The sequence below is a fragment of the Euprymna scolopes genome, chromosome 16 (assembly GCF_053919585.1).
Source record: "Euprymna scolopes isolate OS-2025 chromosome 16, ASM5391958v1, whole genome shotgun sequence".
Classification (NCBI taxonomy): domain Eukaryota; kingdom Metazoa; phylum Mollusca; class Cephalopoda; order Sepiida; family Sepiolidae; genus Euprymna; species Euprymna scolopes.
In genome coordinates, this window is record NC_136497.1 from 109,886,546 (window position 1) to 109,912,136 (window position 25,591).

Genomic DNA, 25,591 nt, shown 5'->3' on the forward strand with positions numbered 1-25,591 from the left:
CTCCACTCTTGGTCTTTGGGGAGATGGTTGAGGGTTAGGGTTGTACAGGCGAATAATCTGGTGTATCCATGACAGGGTGGATCTTCTGGAGGAAATGATGATTGCGTAGTGTGATCCTGCTGCTTCCATCCAACTGAATCCGGTATTGTCTATTACCCATTGTTAAAGTGAAATAATGTCCAGACGATGATGTGGTAAATGGAAGATGTTTATTCAAAGTACCAATGCGTGCAACTTGTCTGGGAGAGAAGTACTGAACTGTCTCTCTCTCTTCCACCCCCTGGAGGCCCTCCTCCAATACAACGGGAGATCATCAGTCTGTCCTTGGGCAGGGTAACTAGGATGGGACATTAACACTTCCCCACTTTCTTTTCTGGTACTAAGGATGGACTTTTCCGGAGACAGCATCAAAAAGTTATCTGCAGAAAAAAGATAAAAAAGGAAATGGCTGAACAAAATTTTAAAATTAGACTGATGATTCTTTTGGTTCAGATGTGAATCCAAGAATTTTAAAGGAGGGGACTCCCTTTTTGGTTAAACCATCAGCAATCTGTTTATCAGTGGGTATCCAAGATATCTCTGCAATTTCTCCTCTGTCAACCATTTCTCTAAGAATTACCATTTCAATTCGCAGTCTTTACCAAGTATTTGTGTGTAGAATGCACCGCATCATACAAACAGGAATTGTCTGTTTTGCATTTTATCTTGATATTAGTAGGGTTGTCTTCCAATTGTAACAGATCTAATATCAATTTTCTGTAATAAAGGCAAGCTTCAGTGAGATCAACCATGGCCAAAGTCTCTGCACCAAGAGTGCTCTTGACTATTCTTTTGATGCGTTTAGATTGCCAGGCTATTGGCATATATTGGTTGTTGTTACCTACCAAAAAAATTATGTAGCCACCTTGTGATCCACCATCAGTTAGGTTAGCAAAGGATGCATCGCTGTATGATTTGCAGCAATTTACGGTTTCCCAGATTTGGAATATGAATTTGATTTCTCCTTTTTGGCCTTTTTTATAGTTTAATTGATTTGTTTAATACATTCCACATTTTCTTGTTTTAATATGGAACTTAAGGCACTGACATCAAAACTGAGATCAGGTCTCGTTTGGGTGGCTAGCCAGTTGAACTGAACTATTAGCTGCCTGGCCTCGGTGATCTCAGTTGATGTTAGCTTATCTTCTGACTTTCTTCCATTCTGCAGCGGAATGTGTCTGAGTTTCTTTGTATATTCATCTTGTCCAATATTGATGTTACTATTGGATTTTTTTATTTCTAATCCAATATATTGAAACTTATCAACTTCTTCAGATTTTACTTTGAAAAGTTTACGAAGCTCATCAATGACTTTGTTCTCAAAAGTGTCTGACCCAGCAAAGCAGAAATCGTTAACATGATTGGCAATTATGCCTTGTAGCTTACTTTTTAAATGCCAAGTGAAAATAGCCTGGTCATATTTCGATGGTGTGGCCCCTAGCTTTACCAGTTCTTCTCTAAGTGTTAGGTACCAGGATTGAGATGCATCAGTTAGACCATATACACATTTGGATAATTTCCAAATGCAACTAGGAGGTACATTGACTTCTTTTGGTGGAAGAAGGTAAATAGGTCAACCTAACTGTTTGCTCTATAAAAAAGCAGTTTTAATGTCCATGGATTTGCGTATCCAACCACTTGCTGATATAACTCCTAAGATTGTCCTTAAAATTTCTTTGGAACATGTTGGGGAATCATTTCTAACATTGCAGGCATCTTTATCTTGAAAGCCTTTGGCAACAAGTCTGGCCTTAAATGTTCGTTTGCCATTGAATTCTTTGTTAGTGTAGACCCATCTTGTGCTTATCTTTGGTTGGCCCTAATCTAGCACTTGTGTGTAGACTATGTTCAGCCCAACTTTGGAGTTCTTTCTTCCTGACTTTGTCATATTCGTCATTAGAGGAGTCGGTAATTAGATTTACTTTCAGAGCTTGTTCAGTGAGGGTTTGATCGTCATTATTGGTTTCCCATTCCAAGACCCCACATTCAAAATCCAGCCAGAATGGATCACCTTCCTCCATAACAACGTTCATTAAATATTTATTTTTGCCAGTGGCTTTACCAGCTCTACTGATCACATTCAGTTTCTTCCATTCTTGGTCTTCATCATTGGTGAATTTGCATATTATAGTTTGGCCTGGTTTAGGAAGTTGCACAGATTTGGTGATCATTTTTGGTAGTGTGTCACATACATTGTCTCCATTCTGTTCAGGATTATCAGCAGTTTCACTGCTGTCATCTACTGGCATGTATCCACATGTTGTGTCATTATTTTGGTTCTGAGGTTTTATTTGTCCACTGGTGTCATGGTGCTCAGAGGTGTTATGATGTGTGTCAGGATATAAAATTAAGCGAGAGGGATGCACTCTAACATATGTGGCTCCATGTTTTACCAGTACTTGTTTATGTTCACAGCCTATGACAGCACCAGGACTAAGCCATCTATCAGATTCATTTCTTTTAAAAAGGACAAGGTAACCATTTTTGTATTGATCAGTTATGGTGGTCCTCACTTGATGACGAAGGGCTCGTCTCAATTTCTCAGATGCTTCACACTCTATGAAACCTTTTCTTGCAGCATGCATTGCATTGAGGTTGTCAGCAATAATTTGGCTAGTACTTACACCTTCTAGTGTAGGAAGTTGATCATTCAAAAGGGAAGGCAGGTTAGGATTTTTACCAAAAACCAGCTGATTAGGACTATAACCATATGAATTGTGAAGTGCATTCTTGGCATTGACAGCCCATGATAGTGCAACTTCAAAATTACACTGAACGTCTTCTAGTGCCTTTCATTTACTCCATTACTCCAAGGAGATTGTGCGGCAGTGGTACGGACTACAATATTCAAGTTTTGAGCCATGTCTCGGAAGAATTGATTGTCAAATTCTTTGCCATTATCAGTAAGAAAGGCTCCTAGGGCACCAAAATATACAATCCAGTGTTTGAAGATAGCAGTAAGGATATCAGAACTTTCCTTAACTGTAAGCCGGACAGCAACACTATATCTTGTTGCATGGTCAACCAGGTGTAGTACTTTATGTCCATTAATTTCCTTTATGTCCATGGCTACAGTCTTGTTGAAACAAGTTCCCAAGGGAAATCCTATAACAGGTCGAAGTGCAGGTTTTTTATACCTGATGCAAGTCTGACAAGTAAGAGGGCATTTCCTTAAGATGTCCATAAATTCAGCATCTTTTAAACCAGCACTTCTGACAATATCACATAGTTTTTGTGCACTGGGGTGGCTGAATTGTCGATGTAATTTGGTGGCAATTTTTAATTTTTCTTCTTTGCCTTTTTTAGTAATATTGTTTAGAAATAAAATATATATAACTTACCCCGGTCTGGTAGGGGTCTGGATATAGGAATGTGGTAGCGGCCAGAAGTGGTGCACAGTAATTTTATTCTTTTGTCAAACATTTCTGCTGTGTCACCATTAAAGTGGAGGGTCGTCTACACCCTTTTCATTGCGGTTTTGCTTAATAACAGAGGAATATCAGCATCAACAACATCACTTGTTATTTTAACGTTCATTTTAGCAATGATACATGGTAGAGTTACCCTTTTGAGTGATTTTATTTTCATGCCGAATTTGAAAGACTTTGTGCCTTCTTCATAGGGAATTTCGTTTTTTGAGTCCTCAGTCAAAGTTTCAAGAAAACACTCTAACCATTTCTTTCCGCATACGGTGGCACTCGCTCCTGAATCCAAGATGGCAGAGTTTATTGTCTGACCAAGAAGCGTATTATCAACTTTCTCTTGGTTAAGCAACACTATATTGGCGATTTCTTCACAGTTCTCATTTACATCATGGCGGTTGGTTTTACACTCATTTAAAAATACCATGCTTTCTTGTGTGTGGTAATTATTTTTGGAATAAGGACACTTGTTGGCAAAGTGAGATTTGCAAGCACAAATGTAACAATTATTCGAGATTTTTCGATTTGTATATCGCCTGCAAAATCAGTAGGTAAGGGGGAGGGCTTGTTATAACGTCTTGCATATAAGATTTTGTTGTTCTGTGTATGTGTGTCTGCCTGACTGTAAATGAGGCCACCGCCACCACCGGTAGCCACGCTGTAAGCAACATTATCTATTTCCTTTTTGACACACATGGGTTGCTGGTAAGAGGGTTTGGTAGGGTTTGAATTTTCCACTAGTGATTTTTTTTTATTGTATTGACATATCGCTTAGGGTGAGGTCATTTATTGTTGCTCTAATTAATCTCTCATTTTTGGGGCAGATTTAAGGGCATGATAAGCCAGGACTGGTTCAGGTAAAATTATTTGAAATTCTCTGAGTTTTGCCACGTGTCAGTCAAATTTAATTAAATAGTCATTTATGGAAGTGTCGGGTTCACGATGGTAATTTTCGAAATTCTCGTAACAAATAAATGCAGATTGGTTTTTGTCTTCCATAAAAAGTGTATCCAGTTTTTCAACGAGATTGTCCATTCCTTTCTCAGCATTTAGTAATGAGATGTCCATTTCTAATACAGCTGCCCGGGCTAATCCCGTGAGGGACAAAAGTACGGCCGGCGCCTTACGAGAAGGCGGAATATTTGTTGCTAACTGCCATAGTTGAATTTCTCTTTTCCATGAATCGTAAAATTCTGAGTTTAATTTTGGTGGTTCAAATATTCTGGAACTCATTTCGTTTTATATAGCTCTTGTACGCTCTGCTACCAGATGTTAAAGTGAAATAATGTCCAGACGATGATGTGGTAAATGTTAGATGTTTATTCAGAGTACCAACGCGTACGACTTGTCTCGAAGAGAAGTACTGAACTGTCTCTCTCTCTTCCACCCCCTGGCGGCCCTCCTTCAATAAAAGAAGAGATCATCAGTCTGTCCTTGGGCAGGGTAACTAGGATGGGACATTAACACCCATGGTCTCGACAACTCTCTCCATTTTTGTTCATCGTTGCAGATATGGTCTCTCCTGATTCTACCCCTGAACAGATTCACCGACCTGAAACTGTTGGAATGGATGACTGTGCATGTTATACTGTTCTTCGTTTAGCACATGCCTTTTTTGCCATCGCCCTTTCTCTCAATTCTTTGGTTTCTGTCCAACGATTGTGAATCCAGTGCTTCTCATAATATATAGGGAGGATATCCCTTATTGTTCGACCATATAACAATAAATCCATAGAAATAAATCCTGTTCATAGTGCCATGTAAAGTGGACTGAAAAAGTCTACCGAGTCTGCGACTAGCGCTTAATTTATAACACCACATGGTGACCGGCGTTCCACTTTTTTCCACCCCATCTCATCGGACGTCCTCATTCTCTACATGCATTTCTAATTTTAAATAAATGAATTTAAAAAGGAACGAATATTCAGCTGATTTGCTCTATGAAAAAAAAAGACTAATTATTTTAAAATACTGGTTTTATTTCTCTTAAAAAATGTTAAGCTTCTATAATTATTTTTACATTAAGAAAAAAGAATATTTATTGTTTTCAAAAGATTTAAATTTTTACAACTTTCAATAAATAAATATAAAAGAGGCATTCCTTTTATTTATATAATATTTAGCTAACAACCTATATAATATATTCTGCTTGTTCTTTCTTTAGTCCATATGTTACGCTTTGAAAAGGGCCAATTACAATTTCTAAAGGCTAAACTGCTTTAAAAAAAGGCAAAATTTGCTGTAAAAAAGCTTGCTGGGCAAGAATATGAGAGTGACCTCCCTTTGATGTAGCCTCATTTTCAAATATCATTGTTATAATAATAATATATGACCATTGTTGTAATGGATTCAGAAAGAAACGAGTAGTAAGTTCGATACTCTTACATAGGATTGTTTTTAATTCATGCAAATTTCGTATTTATTATTATAGAGACAATTCACTATTGATTATTAGCTTGTAACCAATATATAGCAGTGATTTCAAAAGTTAAAAAAATAAGTAAAATATGACTATCCAGCATTATTCATTACCATCTGAGCTAAGTCCATACAATAATACAAAAGCGTTAAAAAAAGTTATAAATGTATATTTGCACATAAAAGTAACATATTTAGTCAATTTCCAATTTTTTTTGCAATTTTAACCCCTTGCCAACTATTTTTACAATCTAAAAAACAAGTAGAATTTGTTCCACAGGTTCAAATTCGCTATATATTATTGCAAGTCTGTAGATAGAGTAATCTGGTAGAGACCGTTCCTCACACAAATAAACAAAGTCACTTTTATGTCACTTTTATGTCACTTTTATATATATATATATATATATATATATATATATATATATATAAAATAAATAATAATAATAATAATAATAATAATAATAATAATAATAATAATAATACAAAAAAGACATAGCTACATGGAGAAAGTACATTTGAAACTATGCAAACAATTGGATTTTGAACATGCAGACTAATCATGCAGACATAAAGCAGCGACAGTAACGAAAATAACAAGTCTTTTGAGTCATGGAGATACAAACAGATAAACTAATTCAAGGAAGGAGATGGGCAATATAATAATTAACAAAAAGGAGTGAAATTGCCAAATTGTAGATTTTACCATTCCAACAGACTACAAAAATGAAGGAGATGGACAAACAAAGCAAATACTTAAAACTTACCAGAGAATGAAAGACATAGAACACAAATAAAATCAATATAATACCAATAATAATATGATTCCTAGGAACTGCCAGGAAAAACCTGAAAAAAAGACAAGAGAAATTGAGGAAAAGGGAAAACATGAGACTTTACAACAAACAGCAATGTTGGAAACAACTAAAATCTTAAGGAAAATCCTCAAATGCAGCAAGCAAGTCATAAACACTAATCAACAACATGGAAACCGCAACAGAAATAAAACAAAATGGTAGAAGCAACACGGCATGAATCCAAAGGAACTGAAACTGTAAGAAATCTTCTAAACTCTTCCTCTCCCTCCTCCTAAAAAAGACTCTTCTTTGAGTGATACTACACAAAATAGCTGTGAAGGGTTTAGGAAGATGGAAAGACCGAGAAGAGAGAACCACTAGAAGAGTGCAGGGAGTACTTGGATCTTGGAGAGGTTTATTGCCATTCAAATCCCAGTAAAAAACAATAGTCATTGCCAACAAGAAATTAATGATAAGCAGCTATCGTGAGAACATAAAATCAGTTGCAAAGGTTATAAAAAAATATGAACAGTACTAGAAATCTGGGAAGATATGTTGTCATCCAAACTCCAGGGAACACCACCAATTATTATCAGTGCATAATCTCTGATGAAACTCTGTGTGAAAACTCTTATCTTAGAGTGCAAATAATATAAGGATAATATAGAAGTAAAAAGACTTATTGTTATCGTAATGCAAAAATGTCCTAATAGCTATGTTACAATTTATGAATTTTCAACTACACTCAAAATCAAATAAGAATAACAGGTCACGAGTAGATGTCTAGTTTTTATATAAAAATGCACTTTGTTTAATGAAGACAAAACAGATCCGACCATAACCATATTTCTTGATTGTTACAAAATTGATGAGACTGATTCTAAAAGTTAATTTGAAGAGTTTTGACTGCAAAACGCAATGATTTTTTTATTTTAATTCTTAACAAGTTTGTATTTCATCGCTCTACAACCAATCACCATTATTTTTAATACAATGTGATATCTGCTGAGTTTTCTTTCAATTAAAATTTCTTTTAAATCGAAATAACCTTTTACAAGGGAATCTGGATTTTAAAATAGGTCTTTTGAATTTTTTTAAATGAGGATCAATAATTTGGATTCTCACCTCGATTGTAATATGAACAACTGACCCTTTTCAAACTTGGAAATTTAGAACTCAGGAATCTTTAAGGAATTTTTAACTGATTATTACATAAAACTCCATGGAAGTAGATTGTTCTCATTCTCTCAGCCATGAGCAGATAGAAGTGTTAGTTTTTCTGAGTTATTATCACATGTGGTAATGATTGAACCATCAATCTCTAGAAGTTATTTTAGTACAATGTCAGTTCCTGTTATGTTACGTGCTCATGCAGGCAATCCTAGTATGGATAAGGGCTCCATTCAAAATTTTACATCATTTTCTAAGTTAAAAAAAAATGCAATTAAACAAAGTTGAAGATTACATTGCTTAAAACATACAAAACAAGAAGAGAATAGAAGTCCAAATAATACAAATAGATTTAAAATGTTTAAACAGAATTAGATTTTTAACATTTTACATTCAATTTCTTCATGAATGCTGAAATTGAACTTGCCAAAAATCAATTATAATTTAGATTTTCAACTCGTAATAAATTGTTTTAAAAAATTAAATTAGGAATAATAATGTACATATCTTTACATTAGATCTTGTTCTGATGGTCTCTCAAAAGCAGAAAAACATTTTAAGATATTTTGACATCACAAGCATCGATTCAAGTTTCACATCACCATCCCTGCTTTTTTATCTAAAACACATTTTGGCATTCCTTAAGCTTTATCAGACACTTAACAATATGCACAAAATTGAACACTTAACAACACATATCGAATGGAGTATGTTACAATACACATCAAATCTAACACTTGATATCAAATCAAATCTAACACTTGATATCAAATCAAATCTAACACTTGATATCAAATTAAATCTAACACTTGATATCAAATCAAATACTTAGCAATATGCATAAAATAAAACACTTGATAAAACACATACCAAATCGAACATTAATATACATCAAATCGAAAACTTAACACATATGAAATTGCACACTAAAATATACACATGAAATTATAAACTTAATACAGATCAAATTGAACACTTAACAACACATATCAAACTTAATGCTTAACAACACAATTAAACCAAACACTTCATACACATCAAATCGAATATTTATCAATATACATTAAATTGAACTCTTAATACACATCAAATGGAACACTTACAACTCATCAAATGAGACAATAAGCAATACAAATTCAATTAAAAACTTAGCAATATACATCAAGTTGAACAGAACAAAAAAAGACACTTAATAACACACCAAATCAAACACTTAACACACCAAATCAAACACTAATTAATTAACAAACAAACAGACATTTAACCATATAAATCAAATTTAATAATTAATATATATCAAATCAGACATTTAACAATATAAATCAAATTTAATTCTTAATACACAATTAAACAGACATTTAACAGTATTAATCAAATTTAATAATTAATAAACACCCAAATAGACATTTGACAATATGAATCAAATTTAATAATTAATACATAACCAAACAGATATTTTACAATATGAATCAAATCTAATACTTAATACACAAGCAAACAGACATTTAAAAATATAAATTAATAATTAATGCACAACAAAACGGACATTTAACAATATAAATCAAATTTAATAATTAATACACAACCAAACTGACATTTTACAATATATATCAAATTTAATAATTAATTCACAACCAAACGGATATTTAACAATATAAATCAAATTTAATTATTAATACACAACCAAACGGATTTTTAACAATATGAATCAAATTGAATTAATACTTGACCAATAGCCATGTAACAATATAAATAAAATTTTATAATTAATAAACAACCAAACACACATTTAAAAATATAAATAAAATTTTATAATTAATAAACAACCAAACACACATTTAAAAATATAAATAAAATTTTATAATTAATAAAAATCACAGACATTTTACAATATGAATCAAATTTAATACTTAATACAAAATCAGACATTTAACAGTATACATCAAATTTTATAATTAATACACATCCCAACAGACATTTTACAATCTTAAATAAATTTACTTATTAATAAACAACCAAACAGACGTTTAAAAATATAAATCAATATAAATATGTAATACAAAACCAAACAGACATTTAACACTATAAATAAAATTTAATAATTAATACATAACCAAACAGACCTTTTACAATATAAATAAAATTTGATTATTAATACACAACCAAACATACATTTACCAATATAAATCAAATTTAATAATTAATACTCAATCAAATAGCCATGTAACAATTAAAATAAAATCTAATAATTAATACACAACAAAATTGATATTTAACAATATAAATCAAATTTAATACTTAATACACAGCCAAACAGACATTTAACAATATAAATCAAATTTAATTATTAATACACAACCAGACATTTAACAATATAAATCAAATTTAATTATTAATTGACAACCAAACAGAAATTTAACAATATAAATAAAATCTAATTATTAATACACAACCAAACAGACATTTAACAATATAAATCGAATTTAATAATGAATACACAACCAAACATACATTTAACAATATAAATCGAATTTAATAATTAATGCACAAACACATACTTAACAATATAAATCAAATTTAATAATTAATACACTACTAAATAGACATTTACCAATATAAATCAAATTTAATAATTAATGCACAAACACATACTTAACAATATAAATCAAATTTAATAATTAATACACTACTAAATAGACATTTAACAATATTAATCAAATTTAATAATTAATGCACAAACACATACTTAACAATATAAATCAAATTTAATAATTAATACACTACTAAATAGACATTTAACAATATAAATCAAATTTAATAATTAATGCACAAACACATACTTAACAATATAAATCAAATTTAATAATTAATACACTACTAAATAGACATTTAACAATATAAATCGAATTTAATAATTAATGCACAAATACATACTTAACAATATAAATCAAATTTAATAATTAATACACTACTAAATAGACATTTAACAATATAAATCAAATTTAATAATTAATGCACAAACACATACTTAACAATATAAATCAAATTTAATAATTAATACACTACTAAATAGACATTTAACAATATAAATCAAATTTAATAATTAATGCACAAACACATACTTAACAATATAAATCAAATTTAATAATTAATACACTACTAAATAGACATTTAACAATATAAATCAAATTTAATAATTAATGCACAAACACATACTTAACAATATAAATCAAATTTAATAATTAATACACTACTAAATAGACATTTAACAATATAAATCAAATTTAATAATTAATGCACAAACACATACTTAACAATATAAATCAAATTTAATAATTAATACACTACTAAATAGACATTTAACAATATAAATCAAATTTAATAATTAATGCACAAACACATACTTAACAATATAAATCAAATTTAATAATTAATACACTACTAAATAGACATTTAACAATATAAATCAAATTTAATAATTAATGCACAAACACATACTTAACAATATAAATCAAATTTAATAATTAATACACTACTAAATAGACATTTAACAATATAAATCAAATTTAATAATTAATGCACAAACACATACTTAACAATATAAATCAAATTTAATAATTAATACACTACTAAATAGACATTTAACAATATAAATCAAATTTAATAATTAATGCACAAACACATACTTAACAATATAAATCAAATTTAATAATTAATACACTACTAAATAGACATTTACCAATATAAATCAAATTTAATAATTAATGCACAAACACATACTTAACAATATAAATCAAATTTAATAATTAATACACAACCAAACGGACATTTAACAATACAAATCAAATTAAATTATTAATACACAACCAAACAGACATTTTACAATATAAATAAAATTTAATGATTAATACACAATCAAATAGACATTTAACAATATGAATAAAATTTTATTATTAATACAACACCAAACACACATTAAGCAATATAAATCAAATTAATAATTAATACACAACCAAACGGACATTTAACAATATAAATCACATTTAATAATTGATAAACTGCTAAATAGACATTTAGCAATATAAATCAAATTTAATACTTAATACACAACCAAATACACATTTAACAATATGAATCAAATTAAATTATTAATACACAAACAAACAGACATTTAACAATATAAATAACATTTAATACTTAATTCTCAACCAAACAGACATTTAACAATATAAATCAAATTTAATTATTAATTCACAACCAAACAGACATTTAACAATATAAATCAAATTTAATACTTAATAACACAACCAAACAGACCTTTAACAATATAAATCAAATTTAATTATTAAGACACAACCAAACAGACATTTAACAATATAAATCAAATTTAATACTAAATACACAACCAAACAGACATTTAACAATATAAATTAAATTTAATCATTAGTTCACAACCAAACAGTCATTTACAAATATAAATCAAATTTAATTATTAATAGACAACTAAACACATTTTACAATATAAACCAAATTTAATTATTAATTAACAACCAAACAGACATTCAACAATACAAATCAAATTTAATTAATTATACACAAGAAAACAGGCATTTCAAAATCAAATTTTATTATTAATACGCAATCAAACAACCATTTAACAATATGAATCAAATTTATTATTTAATTCCAAACCAAACCGATTTTTAACAATATGAATCACATTTAATTAATACTCGACCAAATAGCCATGCTACAATATAAATAAAATTTAATAATTAGTAAACAACCAAACAGACATTTAACAATATAAATCAAATTGTATAATTAATAAACAACCAGTCAGACATTTTACAATATGAATAATATTTAATACTTAATACAAAATCAGACATTTAACAGTATACATCAAATTTATAATTAATACACATCCCAACAGACATTTTACAATATTAAATAAATTTACTTGTTAATAAACAACCAAATAGACATTAAAAATATAAATCAAATTTAATAATTAATACGCAACCAAACAGACATTTAAAAATATGAATCAAATTTAATTATACATACAAAACCAAACACACATTTAACAATATAAATCAAATTTAATAATTAATACGCAAACAAACGGACATTTAACAATATAAATCAAATTAATAATTAATGCACAACCAAGCCAGCATTTAACAATATAAATCACATTTAATAATTAATGCACAACCAAATAGACATTTAACAATATAAATCAAATTAATAATTAATAGACAACCAAATAGACATTTTACCATATAAATCAAATTAAATTATTAATACACAACCAAACAGACATTTAACAATATGAATAACATTTAATGCTTAATTCACAACCAAACAGACATTTAACAATATAAATAACATTTAATATTAATACACAACCAAACAGACCTTTAACAATATAAATCAAATTTAATTATTAATACGCAACAAAAGAGATATTTAATAATATGAATAAAATTTAATACTTAATTTACAGCCAAACAGACATTTAACAATATAAATCAAATTTAATTATTAATACGCAACAAAAGAGATATTTAATAATATAAATCAAATTTTATACTTAATACACAACCAACCAGGCATTTAACAATATAAATCAAATTTAATAATTAATACACAACCAAACAGACATTTTACCATATAAATCAAATTTAATTATTAATATACAACCAAACAGACATTTAACAATATAAATAACATTTAATACTTAATTCTCAACCAAACAGACATTAAACAATATAAATCAAATTTAATAAATAATACACGACCAAACAGACATTTAGCAATATAAATCAAATTTAATAATTAATAAACATAAACGGATATTTAACAATATAAATCCAATTTAATAATTAATACATAACCAAACAGACAAACGAAATACTTAATACATTACCAAACAGACATTTAACAATATACATCAAACGAAATACTTAATACATTACCAAACAGACATTTAACAATATACCTCAAACGAAATACTTAATACATTACCAAACAGACATTTAACAATATACATCAAACGAAATACTTAATACATTACCAAACAGACATTTAACAATATACATCAAACGAAATACTTAATACATTACCAAACAGACATTTAACAATATACATCAAACGAAATACTTAATACATTACCAAACAGACATTTAACAATATACATCAAACGAAATACTTAATACATTACCAAACAGACATTTAACAATATACATCAAACGAAATACTTAATACATTACCAAACAGACATTTAACAATATACATCAAACGAAATACTTAATACATTACCAAACAGACATTTAACAATATACATCAAACGAAATACTTAATACATTACCAAACAGACATTTAACAATATACATCAAACGAAATACTTAATACATTACCAAACAGACATTTAACAATATACATCAAACGAAATACTTAATACATTACCAAACAGACATTTAACAATATACATCAAACGAAATACTTAATACATTACCAAACAGGCATTTAACAATATACATCAAACGAAATACTTAATACATTACCAAACAGACATTTAACAATATACATCAAACGAAATACTTAATACATTACCAAACAGACATTTAACAATATACATCAAACGAAATACTTAATACATTACCAAACAGACATTTAACAATATACATCAAACGAAATACTTAATACATTACCAAACAGACATTTAACAATATACATCAAACGAAATACTTAATACATTACCAAACAGACATTTAACAATATACATCAAACGAAATACTTAATACATTACCAAACAGACATTTAACAATATACATCAAACGAAATACGTAATACATTACCAAACAGACATTTAACAATATACATCAAACGAAATACTTAATACATTACCAAACAGACATTTAACAATATACATCAAACGAAATACTTAATACATTACCAAACAGACATTTAACAATATACATCAAACGAAATACTTAATACATTACCAAACAGACATTTAACAATATACATCAAACGAAATACTTAATACATTACCAAACAGACATTTAACAATATACATCAAACGAAATACTTAATACATTACCTAACAGACATTTAACAATATACATCAAACGAAATACTTAATACATTACCAAACAGACATTTAACAATATACATCAAACGAAATACGTAATACATTACCAAACAGACATTTAACAATATACATCAAACGAAATACTTAATACATTACCAAACAGACATTTAACAATATACATCAAACGAAATACTTGTTACATTACCAAACAGACATTTAACAATATACATCAAACGAAATACTTAATACATTACCAAACAGACATTTAACAATATACATCAAACGAAATACTTAATACATTACCAAACAGACATTTAACAATATACATCAAACGAAATACTTAATACATTACCAAACAGACATTTAACAATATACATCAAACGAAATACTTAATACATTACCAAACAGACATTTAACAATATACATCAAACGAAATACTTAATACATTACCAAACAGACATTTAACAATATACATCAAACGAAATACGTAATACATTACCAAACAGACATTTAACAATATACATCAAACGAAATACTTAATACATTACCAAACAGACATTTAACAATATACATCAAACGAAATACTTAATACATTACCAAACAGACATTTAACAATATACATCAAACGAAATACTTAATACATTACCAAACAGACATTTAACAATATACATCAAACGAAATACTTAATACATTACCAAACAGACATTTAACAATATACATCAAACGAAATACTTAATACATTACCAAACAGACATTTAACAATATACATCAAACGAAATACTTAATACATTACCAAACAGACATTTAACAATATACATCAAACGAAATACTTAATACATTACCAAACAGACATTTAACAATATACATCAAACGAAATACTTAATACATTACCAAACAGACATTTAACAATATACATCAAACGAAATACTTAATACATTACCAAACAGACATTTAACAATATACATCAAACGAAATACGTAATACATTACCAAACAGACATTTAACAATATAAATCAAACGAAATACTTAATACATTACCAAACAGACATTTAACAATATACATCAAACGAAATACTTGTTACATTACCAAACAAACATTTAACAATATACATCAAACGAAATACTTAATACATTACCAAACAGACATTTAACAATATACATCAAACGAAATACTTAATACATTACCAAACAGACATTTAACAATATACATCAAACGAAATACTTAATACATTACCAAACAGACATTTAACAATATACATCAAACGAAATACTTAATACATTACCAAACAGACATTTAACAATATACATCAAACGAAATACTTAATACATTACCAAACAGACATTTAACAATATACATCAAACGAAATACTTAATACATTACCAAACAGACATTTAACAATATACATCAAACGAAATACTTAATACATTACCAAACAGACATTTAACAATATACATCAAACGAAATACTTAATACATTACCAAACAGGCATTTAACAATATACATCAAACGAAATACTTAATACATTACCAAACAGGCATTTAACAATATACATCAAACGAAATACTTTATACATTACCAAACAGACATTTAACAATATACATCAAACGAAATACTTAATACATTACCAAACAGACATTTAACAATATACATCAAACGAAATACTTAATACATTACCAAACAGACATTTAACAATATACATCAAACGAAATACTTAATACATTACCAAACAGACATTTAACAATATACATCAAACGAAATACTTAATACATTACCAAACAGACATTTAACAATATACATCAAACGAAATACTTAATACATTACCAAACAGACATTTAACAATATACATCAAACGAAATACTTAATACATTACCAAACAGACATTTAACAATATACATCAAACGAAATACGTAATACATTACCAAACAGACATTTAACAATATACATCAAACGAAATACTTAATACATTACCAAACAGACATTTAACAATATACATCAAACGAAATACGTAATACATTACCAAACAGACATTTAACAATATTCATCAAACGAAATACTTAATACATTACCAAACAGACATTTAACAATATACATCAAACGAAATACTTAATACATTACCAAACAGACATTTAACAATATACATCAAACGAAATACTTAATATATTACCAAACAGACATTTAACAATATACATCAAACGAAATACTTAATACATTACCAAACAGACATTTAACAATATACATCAAACGAAATACTTAATACATTACCAAACAGGCATTTAACAATATACATCAAACGAAATACTTAATACATTACCAAACAGGCATTTAACAATATACCTCAAACGAAATACTTAATACATTACCAAACAGACATTTAACAATATACATCAAACGAAATACTTAATACATTACCAAACAGACATTTAACAATATACATCAAACGAAATACTTAATACATTACCAAACAGACATTTAACAATATACATCAAACGAAATACTTAATACATTACCAAACAGACATTTAACAATATACATCAAACGAAATACTTAATACATTACCAAACAGACATTTAACAATATACATCAAACGAAATACTTAATACATTACCAAACAGACATTTAACAATATACATCAAACGAAATACTTAATACATTACCAAACAGACATTTAACAATATACATCAAACGAAATACTTAATACATTACCAAACAGACATTTAACAATATACATCAAACGAAATACGTAATACATTACCAAACAGACATTTAACAATATACATCAAACGAAATACTTAATACATTACCAAACAGACATTTAACAATATACATCAAACGAAATACTTAATACATTACCAAACAGACATTTAACAATATACATCAAACGAAATACTTAATACATTACCAAACAGACATTTAACAATATACATCAAACGAAATACTTAATACATTACCAAACAGACATTTAACAATATACATCAAACGAAATACTTAATACATTACCAAACAGACATTTAACAATATACATCAAACGAAATACTTAATACATTACCAAACAGACATTTAACAATATACATCAAATCTATTATTTAATACATGACAATGCAAACTTTTGGCAATACACGTCCAGTCGAACACTTAATACACAGAATAATCTTACACTTAAATTGAAACCTAGCAATATACATCAAATCCAACACTGAACAATACACCTCAAATCGAACATCAAGTTGACTATTTAATATACATCAAATTGAACACTTAATACACATCAAATGAACATGTAGCAATCTACATCAAAACGAACACCTGATATAAATGAAATCGTATGCTTAGCAGGTGAACATTTAATATACATCAAGTCGAACACTTAATGCACAAATCGGACACTTATCACTATTCATATAATCGAACACTTAATACACATCAAATCCAACACTTAATACACATCAAATGTAATATTTAATACACATCAAATGTAATACTTAATACATATCAAATGTAATATTTAATACACATCAAATTGAACACTTAGCAATATACATTTTAATGTATATTGTTTTACAGTACATATCAAATCGAACACTTAATACACATCAAATCGAATACTTAGCAAGGTATATTAAGTATTAAACTTTACAATACATATCAAACTGGACACCATCAAGTGCAACACTTAATGCACATCAAATCGAACACCTTACAATACATGTCAAATCAAACACTTAATATCAAATCGCATACTTAATACACATCAAATTTAACATTTTATATCAAATCAATATTTTTACAGCTTAAAACTTCTGAAACAATTTTCACCCAGCTTTAAAGATGGCGACACCTGTTCATCAGGTTTACTTATGAAACAACTGATTTCTGTTTGGACCTCGAACTTATATTCATTGTTTTATGATATATTTCATTTTATCATCATTCATTTGGTTTAAGTTTACTTTTAATTTGTTTGATTTTAAAATGATTCCAGCTAAAATAATATCATTTTACTTGAGTTATTTTTTCCTTTTTGTCTTCTTAAAATCTATATTGAATAATTTCAAGATTTTATTGAAAATTTCAAAAGATTAGAAGTATTCTATTAATAGAATTATAAAAAAAAAAAGTAAAGAAAATAATTTATTTTACACAATGAATCTTAATTATCTGGTTGATAAAAAAGTTCTTGCGTTTTTTTAGTTTTAAATTCAGATGAATATATCTCGGCTCCAAAAAAAATTTAATGGTCAAAATAAGCACCATCAGAATCAACACACTTTTGTCAGCACAATAACGTAAAATTCATGTGTTCTGGTGGGATGAAGTCGCTGAAGGCATTTTTGATATCGCTTAGATGTTTTAAGCATTTCTCATTCAGAAAGTTATCAAGATGCTTGAAAAAGTGGTAGTCGGTAGGTGAGAGGTCTGGAGAGTATGACGGATGAGGCAAAGTTTCATAGCTCAATTCGTTCAACTTCGGCAGAGTTGGTTTAACAACATGTGGTCAGGCATTGTCAGCGAGGAGAATTGTCCCTTTTCTGTTGACTAATGTTGGGTATTGTTGTTGAAGTTTCTGGTGCATTTCATCCATTTGTTTTCCACCTTATTGGTTTTGCCTGCATTCAAAAAAACGTAATGGATGAGACCAGTCACAGACAACGAAACAATCAGTTATAACCTTCTTTTGATGCAACTCTGGCTTTGGGAAGTTTCATAGAGCTCTTTCGGTGTTTAACCACTGAGCTGAGCATTGCCAGTTTTCTGTAAAGAACCCACTTTTGATCATAAAGTCACAATCCGGTTGAGAAATTAATCGTTCTTGTTGCGTAAAAGAATCAAAGATGGCACTTCATAATGGCGTTTCTTTTGGTTGTTGCTCAATTCGTGAGACACCCATTTATCAAGTTTTTTAGTCTTTCCAATCTCTCTCATGTGATTGGAAATCCTTGTATACATTACATCAAATTCAGAAGTAAGTTCTAGAACAGTTGCGCATGAATTGGCTTTGACTAAGGCTTTTAATTGTCATCAACATCCAATGAATTGGTTTCGACTAAGGCTTTTAATTGTCATCAACATCCAATGAATTGGTTTCGACTGGGCCAAATGCTTCATTGATATCATGAGCTGTTTAAGTAGCTTTTTGGCCTAGCTTGAATTGAAATAAGAAAATTGTGTGAATTTACTTTTTTCCATATTGTATTGAACGAAGACATAATTAATTTAAAACGATTGTAATTTAAACAATTAGATAGAGTGAAAAGAGCTCTTTAAAATGATATACAAAGTAAATGTATTATAACAAAAACTTATTTTAAAATTGGAAATCTTAATTAAAAATTCTGCAAGAACTTTCGCTTCAACTTAATAAAAAACTTTGAATTTGTTTTATTGTGAAAAAAGTTTGTTTGTTATGCTTAAAAAAGAACTTTATTATGTAACATTTTTATTCAAAATACAACTACTATTCTTCAAAATGAGGAATATTATTGTCAACAACATTCTGTCAATATTTTGCAAGCTTTTTAGACTTGGTCAAAATACAAATCAGTCAGCTTTTAATTGAAAACTTTTTAACATATTAGTCTTTTAATGAAGTTTAATATTAAACTTCATCAAAAGACTAAAACTAGCAACTCTTCCTGCAAAGATGCATAATGCCAGAAAGATTAAATAAAAGTTCTGTAACATCTAACTTAAACATCTAAGCCTCACTCAACTTGATTCTGGTTTATTTCAATCAATACAATACTAAATTAAGTTGTTTTCAATTGAATCTTCCAATGAAGTTTAAGAAGCTTGTCAAGAATTTTTTGCTTCAAAGTCAAAGGACTGGTACTAAGACCATATCCAAAAACAAACATAATGCTTTGAACTATAATTATCTTTTTCTTAAATATTTTTAGATATATGTCTTACATAATAAATCATTCTTTGTTAACCTTGTAATAGGGTTAGTGCTATTAAGCATTATACCATATAACTTCAGCATATTACACAGCAAATTACTGAATGTAAAAGTATTAGTTGGTATTATCAAATATGAAGTGAAATATCTAATTTGTTAGGAAATGAATATTGCACTTTTATGTACACGTTTTTCTACCCTCAATTAAAAAAAAAAAGAAAAAGAAAAATTTTTTCAGATTGGAGCAATATGGTTGATCTGCATCCTCGTGTTTTGAAGAGCAATAGATAACCTTCGAAAACATGTCAGCAAGGTTTGACCTGGCATTGCTTACTCCAGTTTATAAAGCTTTCTTTTTTCCTAGATTAATTTCCCTAATGAGGCTTGAGAATCTAGTTTATCCTGATATTTCACCCATAACTGGAGAGAAGAGGAATTAATTCATATCTTTCCCATGGTTATTAAAGAAAAGGAATTTACAATCACTTCTATTTATTAAATTACAACATCTGATATTCCCAAACATCTGAGGAAATATATAATTTATCTGTAACATTTTAAAATTTAGAAAATCATTTGCTATAACATTTTAAAATTTTAAGTATAGACAACAAATTAAATATATTTCATTTTATTGTCAATTTCAACTTAGAAAATAACTATTTTACTTTGATACAGTCACTATAAGCATGTGCTTTGTCATTTCAGATAATCGACGATCTGTAACTTTCACATGCTTCTATATTTTATATAATTATTTTACTTTTGTCATGTCAAGACATTTTTACTTATGTACAGTTTAAATTCTGAGTAATCTTTTTACATCATAGACATTAATTTATCTTGTTTAAATAATAATGCATGTCTTTTACATGTTTATTGCATATTTTCATTATCTCTTTCAGATATTAAAGTTTGGAGATCATGACTTCTTGTTGTTGGTTGTGTCTTTTCAGAAACAAATAAGAAGAAGAGTTCTGTCCAACGCAGTGAAGAAGTTGGAGGAGGTTTAGAACTGAGAAATAGGTTGATAAAACAAGGCAGCCGTGAATCTACAGATGGCAGCATGGGTAGCATCAGCAGTATAGAATCAACAGTGTATGTAGAAACATTTTTCTTCTAATCTTAGCAACATAGTCACCAATAAAATCACAGAAAATGTTTAATTTGAAAAAAGTCACGATTAAATTAGAGTGGCTGATCAGAAAGCTGTTCATGGGGGTTATTTATACCTAATAAAAACCTATTAAAAAAGATCAGAACTCAACCTATTTTGTAATGAAAGACCGAGACTTGATTAAACTTTAGAAAAGGTTTATTGAACATTAATTTTAACTACAAAAGCGAAAGATTAATTTGTTCAACTTTGATCCAATGTGTAGTATCTGCCTTTGTGTCATCATAACAAATAAGAGCAATAATGTGGGGTCCATTTAACAGACTTTTCAATTAATAGTATTAATATGACTAACATTGTAGTCCATGCAAAGTTCTCAAAATAAGTTGAGTTTGTATCAAAAACGGCTTCCAATGCTCAGGAATTCAGCTTTATTAAATTTCCTTCTCATGATTCATCCTGCAGGTTTTAATCCTTGAACCTGGATTCTGGAAACCATCTTGTGCATTTTCTTTTATTCAATACTTTTATGGATCATGGCTATGTGATTTGTGTGGGATTATACTTTATACTTTTATGGATCATGGCTATGTGATTTGTGTGGGATTATACTTTTATGGATCATGGCTATGTGATTTGTGTGGGATTATACTTTATACTTTTATGGATCATGGCTATGTGATTTGTGTGGGATTATACTTTATACTTTTATGGATCATGGCTATGTGATTTGTGTGGGATTATACTTTATACTTTTATGGATCATGGCTATGTGATTTGTGTGGGATTATACTTTATACTTTTATGGATCATGGCTATGTGATTTGTGTGGGATTATACTTTATACTTTTATGGATCATGGCTATGTGATTTGTGTGGGATTATACTTTATACTTTTATGGATCATGGCTATGTGATTTGTGTGGGATTATACTTTATACTTTTATGGATCATGGCTATGTGATTTGTGTGGGATTATACTTTATACTTTTATGGATCATGGCTATGTGATTTGTGTGAGATTATACTTTATACTTTTATGGATCATGGCTATGTGATTTGTGTGGGATTATACTTTATACTTTTATGGATCATGGCTATGTGATTTGTGTGGGATTATACTTTATACTTTTATGGATCATGGCTATGTGATTTGTGTGGGATTATACTTTATACTTTTATGGATCATGGCTATGTGATTTGTGTGGGATTATACTTTCACACTGATATTAAATTTCCTGAGTAAATAAAAAAAAGATTTTTTAAATAATTTACTTTTGATAAATTCGGAATTTTGGAAGGAACAACACCAATATAAAGGATTATATAAGTTCTAATATTTACATAAGGAATATCTAAATATACAGAAGCAAATGTAAAAGAATTATTTATAAGGGAAGTATAATTAACGTAGCAATATTTGGTAGAGAACATATGAATATATGTAATCAGAGTGAAAGCAAAGTAGTATTTATCTTTGTGATGATGTATATATAATTTGGAAAAAAATGTATTTCCACAGACAAGAAAAATGTTCATTTGTCTCTGGAGGTTCTGATGTAGGAAGGCATACTTCCTCTCTATGGATTGCAATGATCTGGTATAGTTGGTGAGAGAAGTTGTACCTCAGAAAATAATATCCCTCTCTGTAGATGAAACTGACTTTGAGATATTGTCAAGTTGAAAATGTAATAAAGTTACATATAATTCAGTCTCTTCAATTATTTGGGGATATTGGCATGAACTATCAGTTGGGTCGTGAAGTCTAATTTCTTTTAATCAAAACATAACTTCCCCTTGCAGCAAAGTTTGGATGCGTGTTATATCAAGAAAATTGAATGGAAACTGATTCTACTATATCTCAAAAGAAAAAAGGGAAATGGGAGTTTCTCAAGATAAAAGGATTTTGTCTTTAACTATTATTTTGAAGAAAGAGGTTTTAAGATTTTCATGAGATGAAAAATTATTATTTCTTTGTTTTGAAAATTGGAATTTAAAGAATTTTTTTTTTTTAATATATTATATATCATGAATAAGACGGATCATTTTCTAACTTAACATGTGTAAAATGTGATAGCCGTAACATTATCCAATTGGCACAATTTTGCTGGTGTGCTTGCATTATCCCATTTTTGAAATTTATAAAAAGAAACATGATGAGTCATTTCGTTCAGCTGAACATGCATACAAAGTATTTGATTAAATTGACAAAATCTGCAAGAAAAAATGAAAAATTTATTTTGGCAGATTTCAATTTTTTTTTTTTTTACACTTTTACATAAAACCAAAGATTTACTTCAAGAAAAACTTATGGTGATCAACTAAAAATTGTTTCATATATTCAACATATTAAACAATTTTAAAATTAGGTTGTGGTGCTTTTTTTTTAAACAAAAAATAGTTATCTTAAAATGTTTATTCCTTATTTATTTTGTTTTTATCTTTGTAGAATGTGGCTACCTCCGAGTCACTACGGCGATTTTGTTGAAGGCCTTGGGCCTTCACAACTGGTGGGAAGACAGGTGCTTGGAGCTCCGTGTCTTGGAGAAATACAACTTGGACTTTATGACCGAAAAGGTCACTTAGAAGTTGAAGTAATCAGAGCACGTGGTCTTATGGCCAAACCTGGTGCCAAAGTCTTACCTGGTAATTTGTTATGTATTTATCTTTTAGAAATATTGACGTCTTTTTAAACTATCTTTTCCTACTTTTGCATAAGAGGCAAATATTTTCATTAGAAAAAAAAAATGTTTATCATTAATATGAGAAAACGAATGTGATGCATATCAAAATGAGCTCTTTTCAAAAAATTATATTTGGTTTCATGAACTTGTGTTGGAATTTAAATATCATTTATTTTACAAATTTAATTCATAACAATTAGGATGAAAATAGATAAACTTAGAAAAATAACCTATGTAAATAGGGGGGTCAACATTCAAATAGAAGATAAATATCTCTTAAAGTCAACTTTAAGAGATATTTAAGAGATAAAGTTTTCCTTTTCTTAGATTAGTTGCACAAACAACATTTGAGAGTCTATGCTATTATTTTGATCCAGAGGTGGAGGTATGAATTTATACTTTTCCCCAAGTATGTTCTTTTTTATTGCCAAACCCAAACCTCTTTACCTTTTTGCACTACCATTTTCTTATTTTTCTTTTGCTTTTCAACTCTTCTCTCCTTCTCTCTTTTTTGACATTTGTTGATTCATTTCCTTCTCTAAATATTTGTTGATTCATTTCCTTCTCTAAATATTTGTTGATTCATTTCCTTCTCTAAATATTTGTTGATTCATTTCCTTCTCTAAATATTTGTTGATTCATTTCCTTCTCTAAATATTTGTTGATTTATTTCCTTCTCTAAATATTTGTTGATTTATTTTCTTCTCTAAATATTTGTTGATTTATTTCCTTCTCTAAATATTTGTTGATTCATTTCCTTCTCTAAATATTTGTTGATTCATTTCCTTCTCTAAATATTTGTTGATTCATTTCCTTCTCTAAATATTTGTTGATTCATTTCCTTCTCTAAATATTTGTTGATTCATTTCCTTCTCTAAATATTTGTTGATTCATTTCCTTCTCTAAATATGTGTTGATTTATTTCCTTCTCTAAATATTTGTTGA

The 25,591-nt window shown here is 28.4% G+C and overlaps 1 protein-coding gene across 7 annotated transcripts in view; it reads left to right on the forward strand.

The window, feature by feature from the left end:
- LOC145296047 (regulating synaptic membrane exocytosis protein 2-like) overlaps positions 1-25,591 on the forward strand; it is an 874,180-nt gene that overhangs the window by 837,694 nt on the left and 10,895 nt on the right. For all 7 annotated transcript variants that reach the window (XM_080142091.1, XM_080142092.1, XM_080142093.1 and 4 more), the window contains 2 exons: positions 21,802-21,943; positions 24,412-24,608. In XM_080142091.1, the coding sequence (XP_079998217.1) occupies positions 21,802-21,943; positions 24,412-24,608 (339 nt within the window). The remainder of the gene's footprint in view (positions 1-21,801; positions 21,944-24,411; positions 24,609-25,591) is intronic.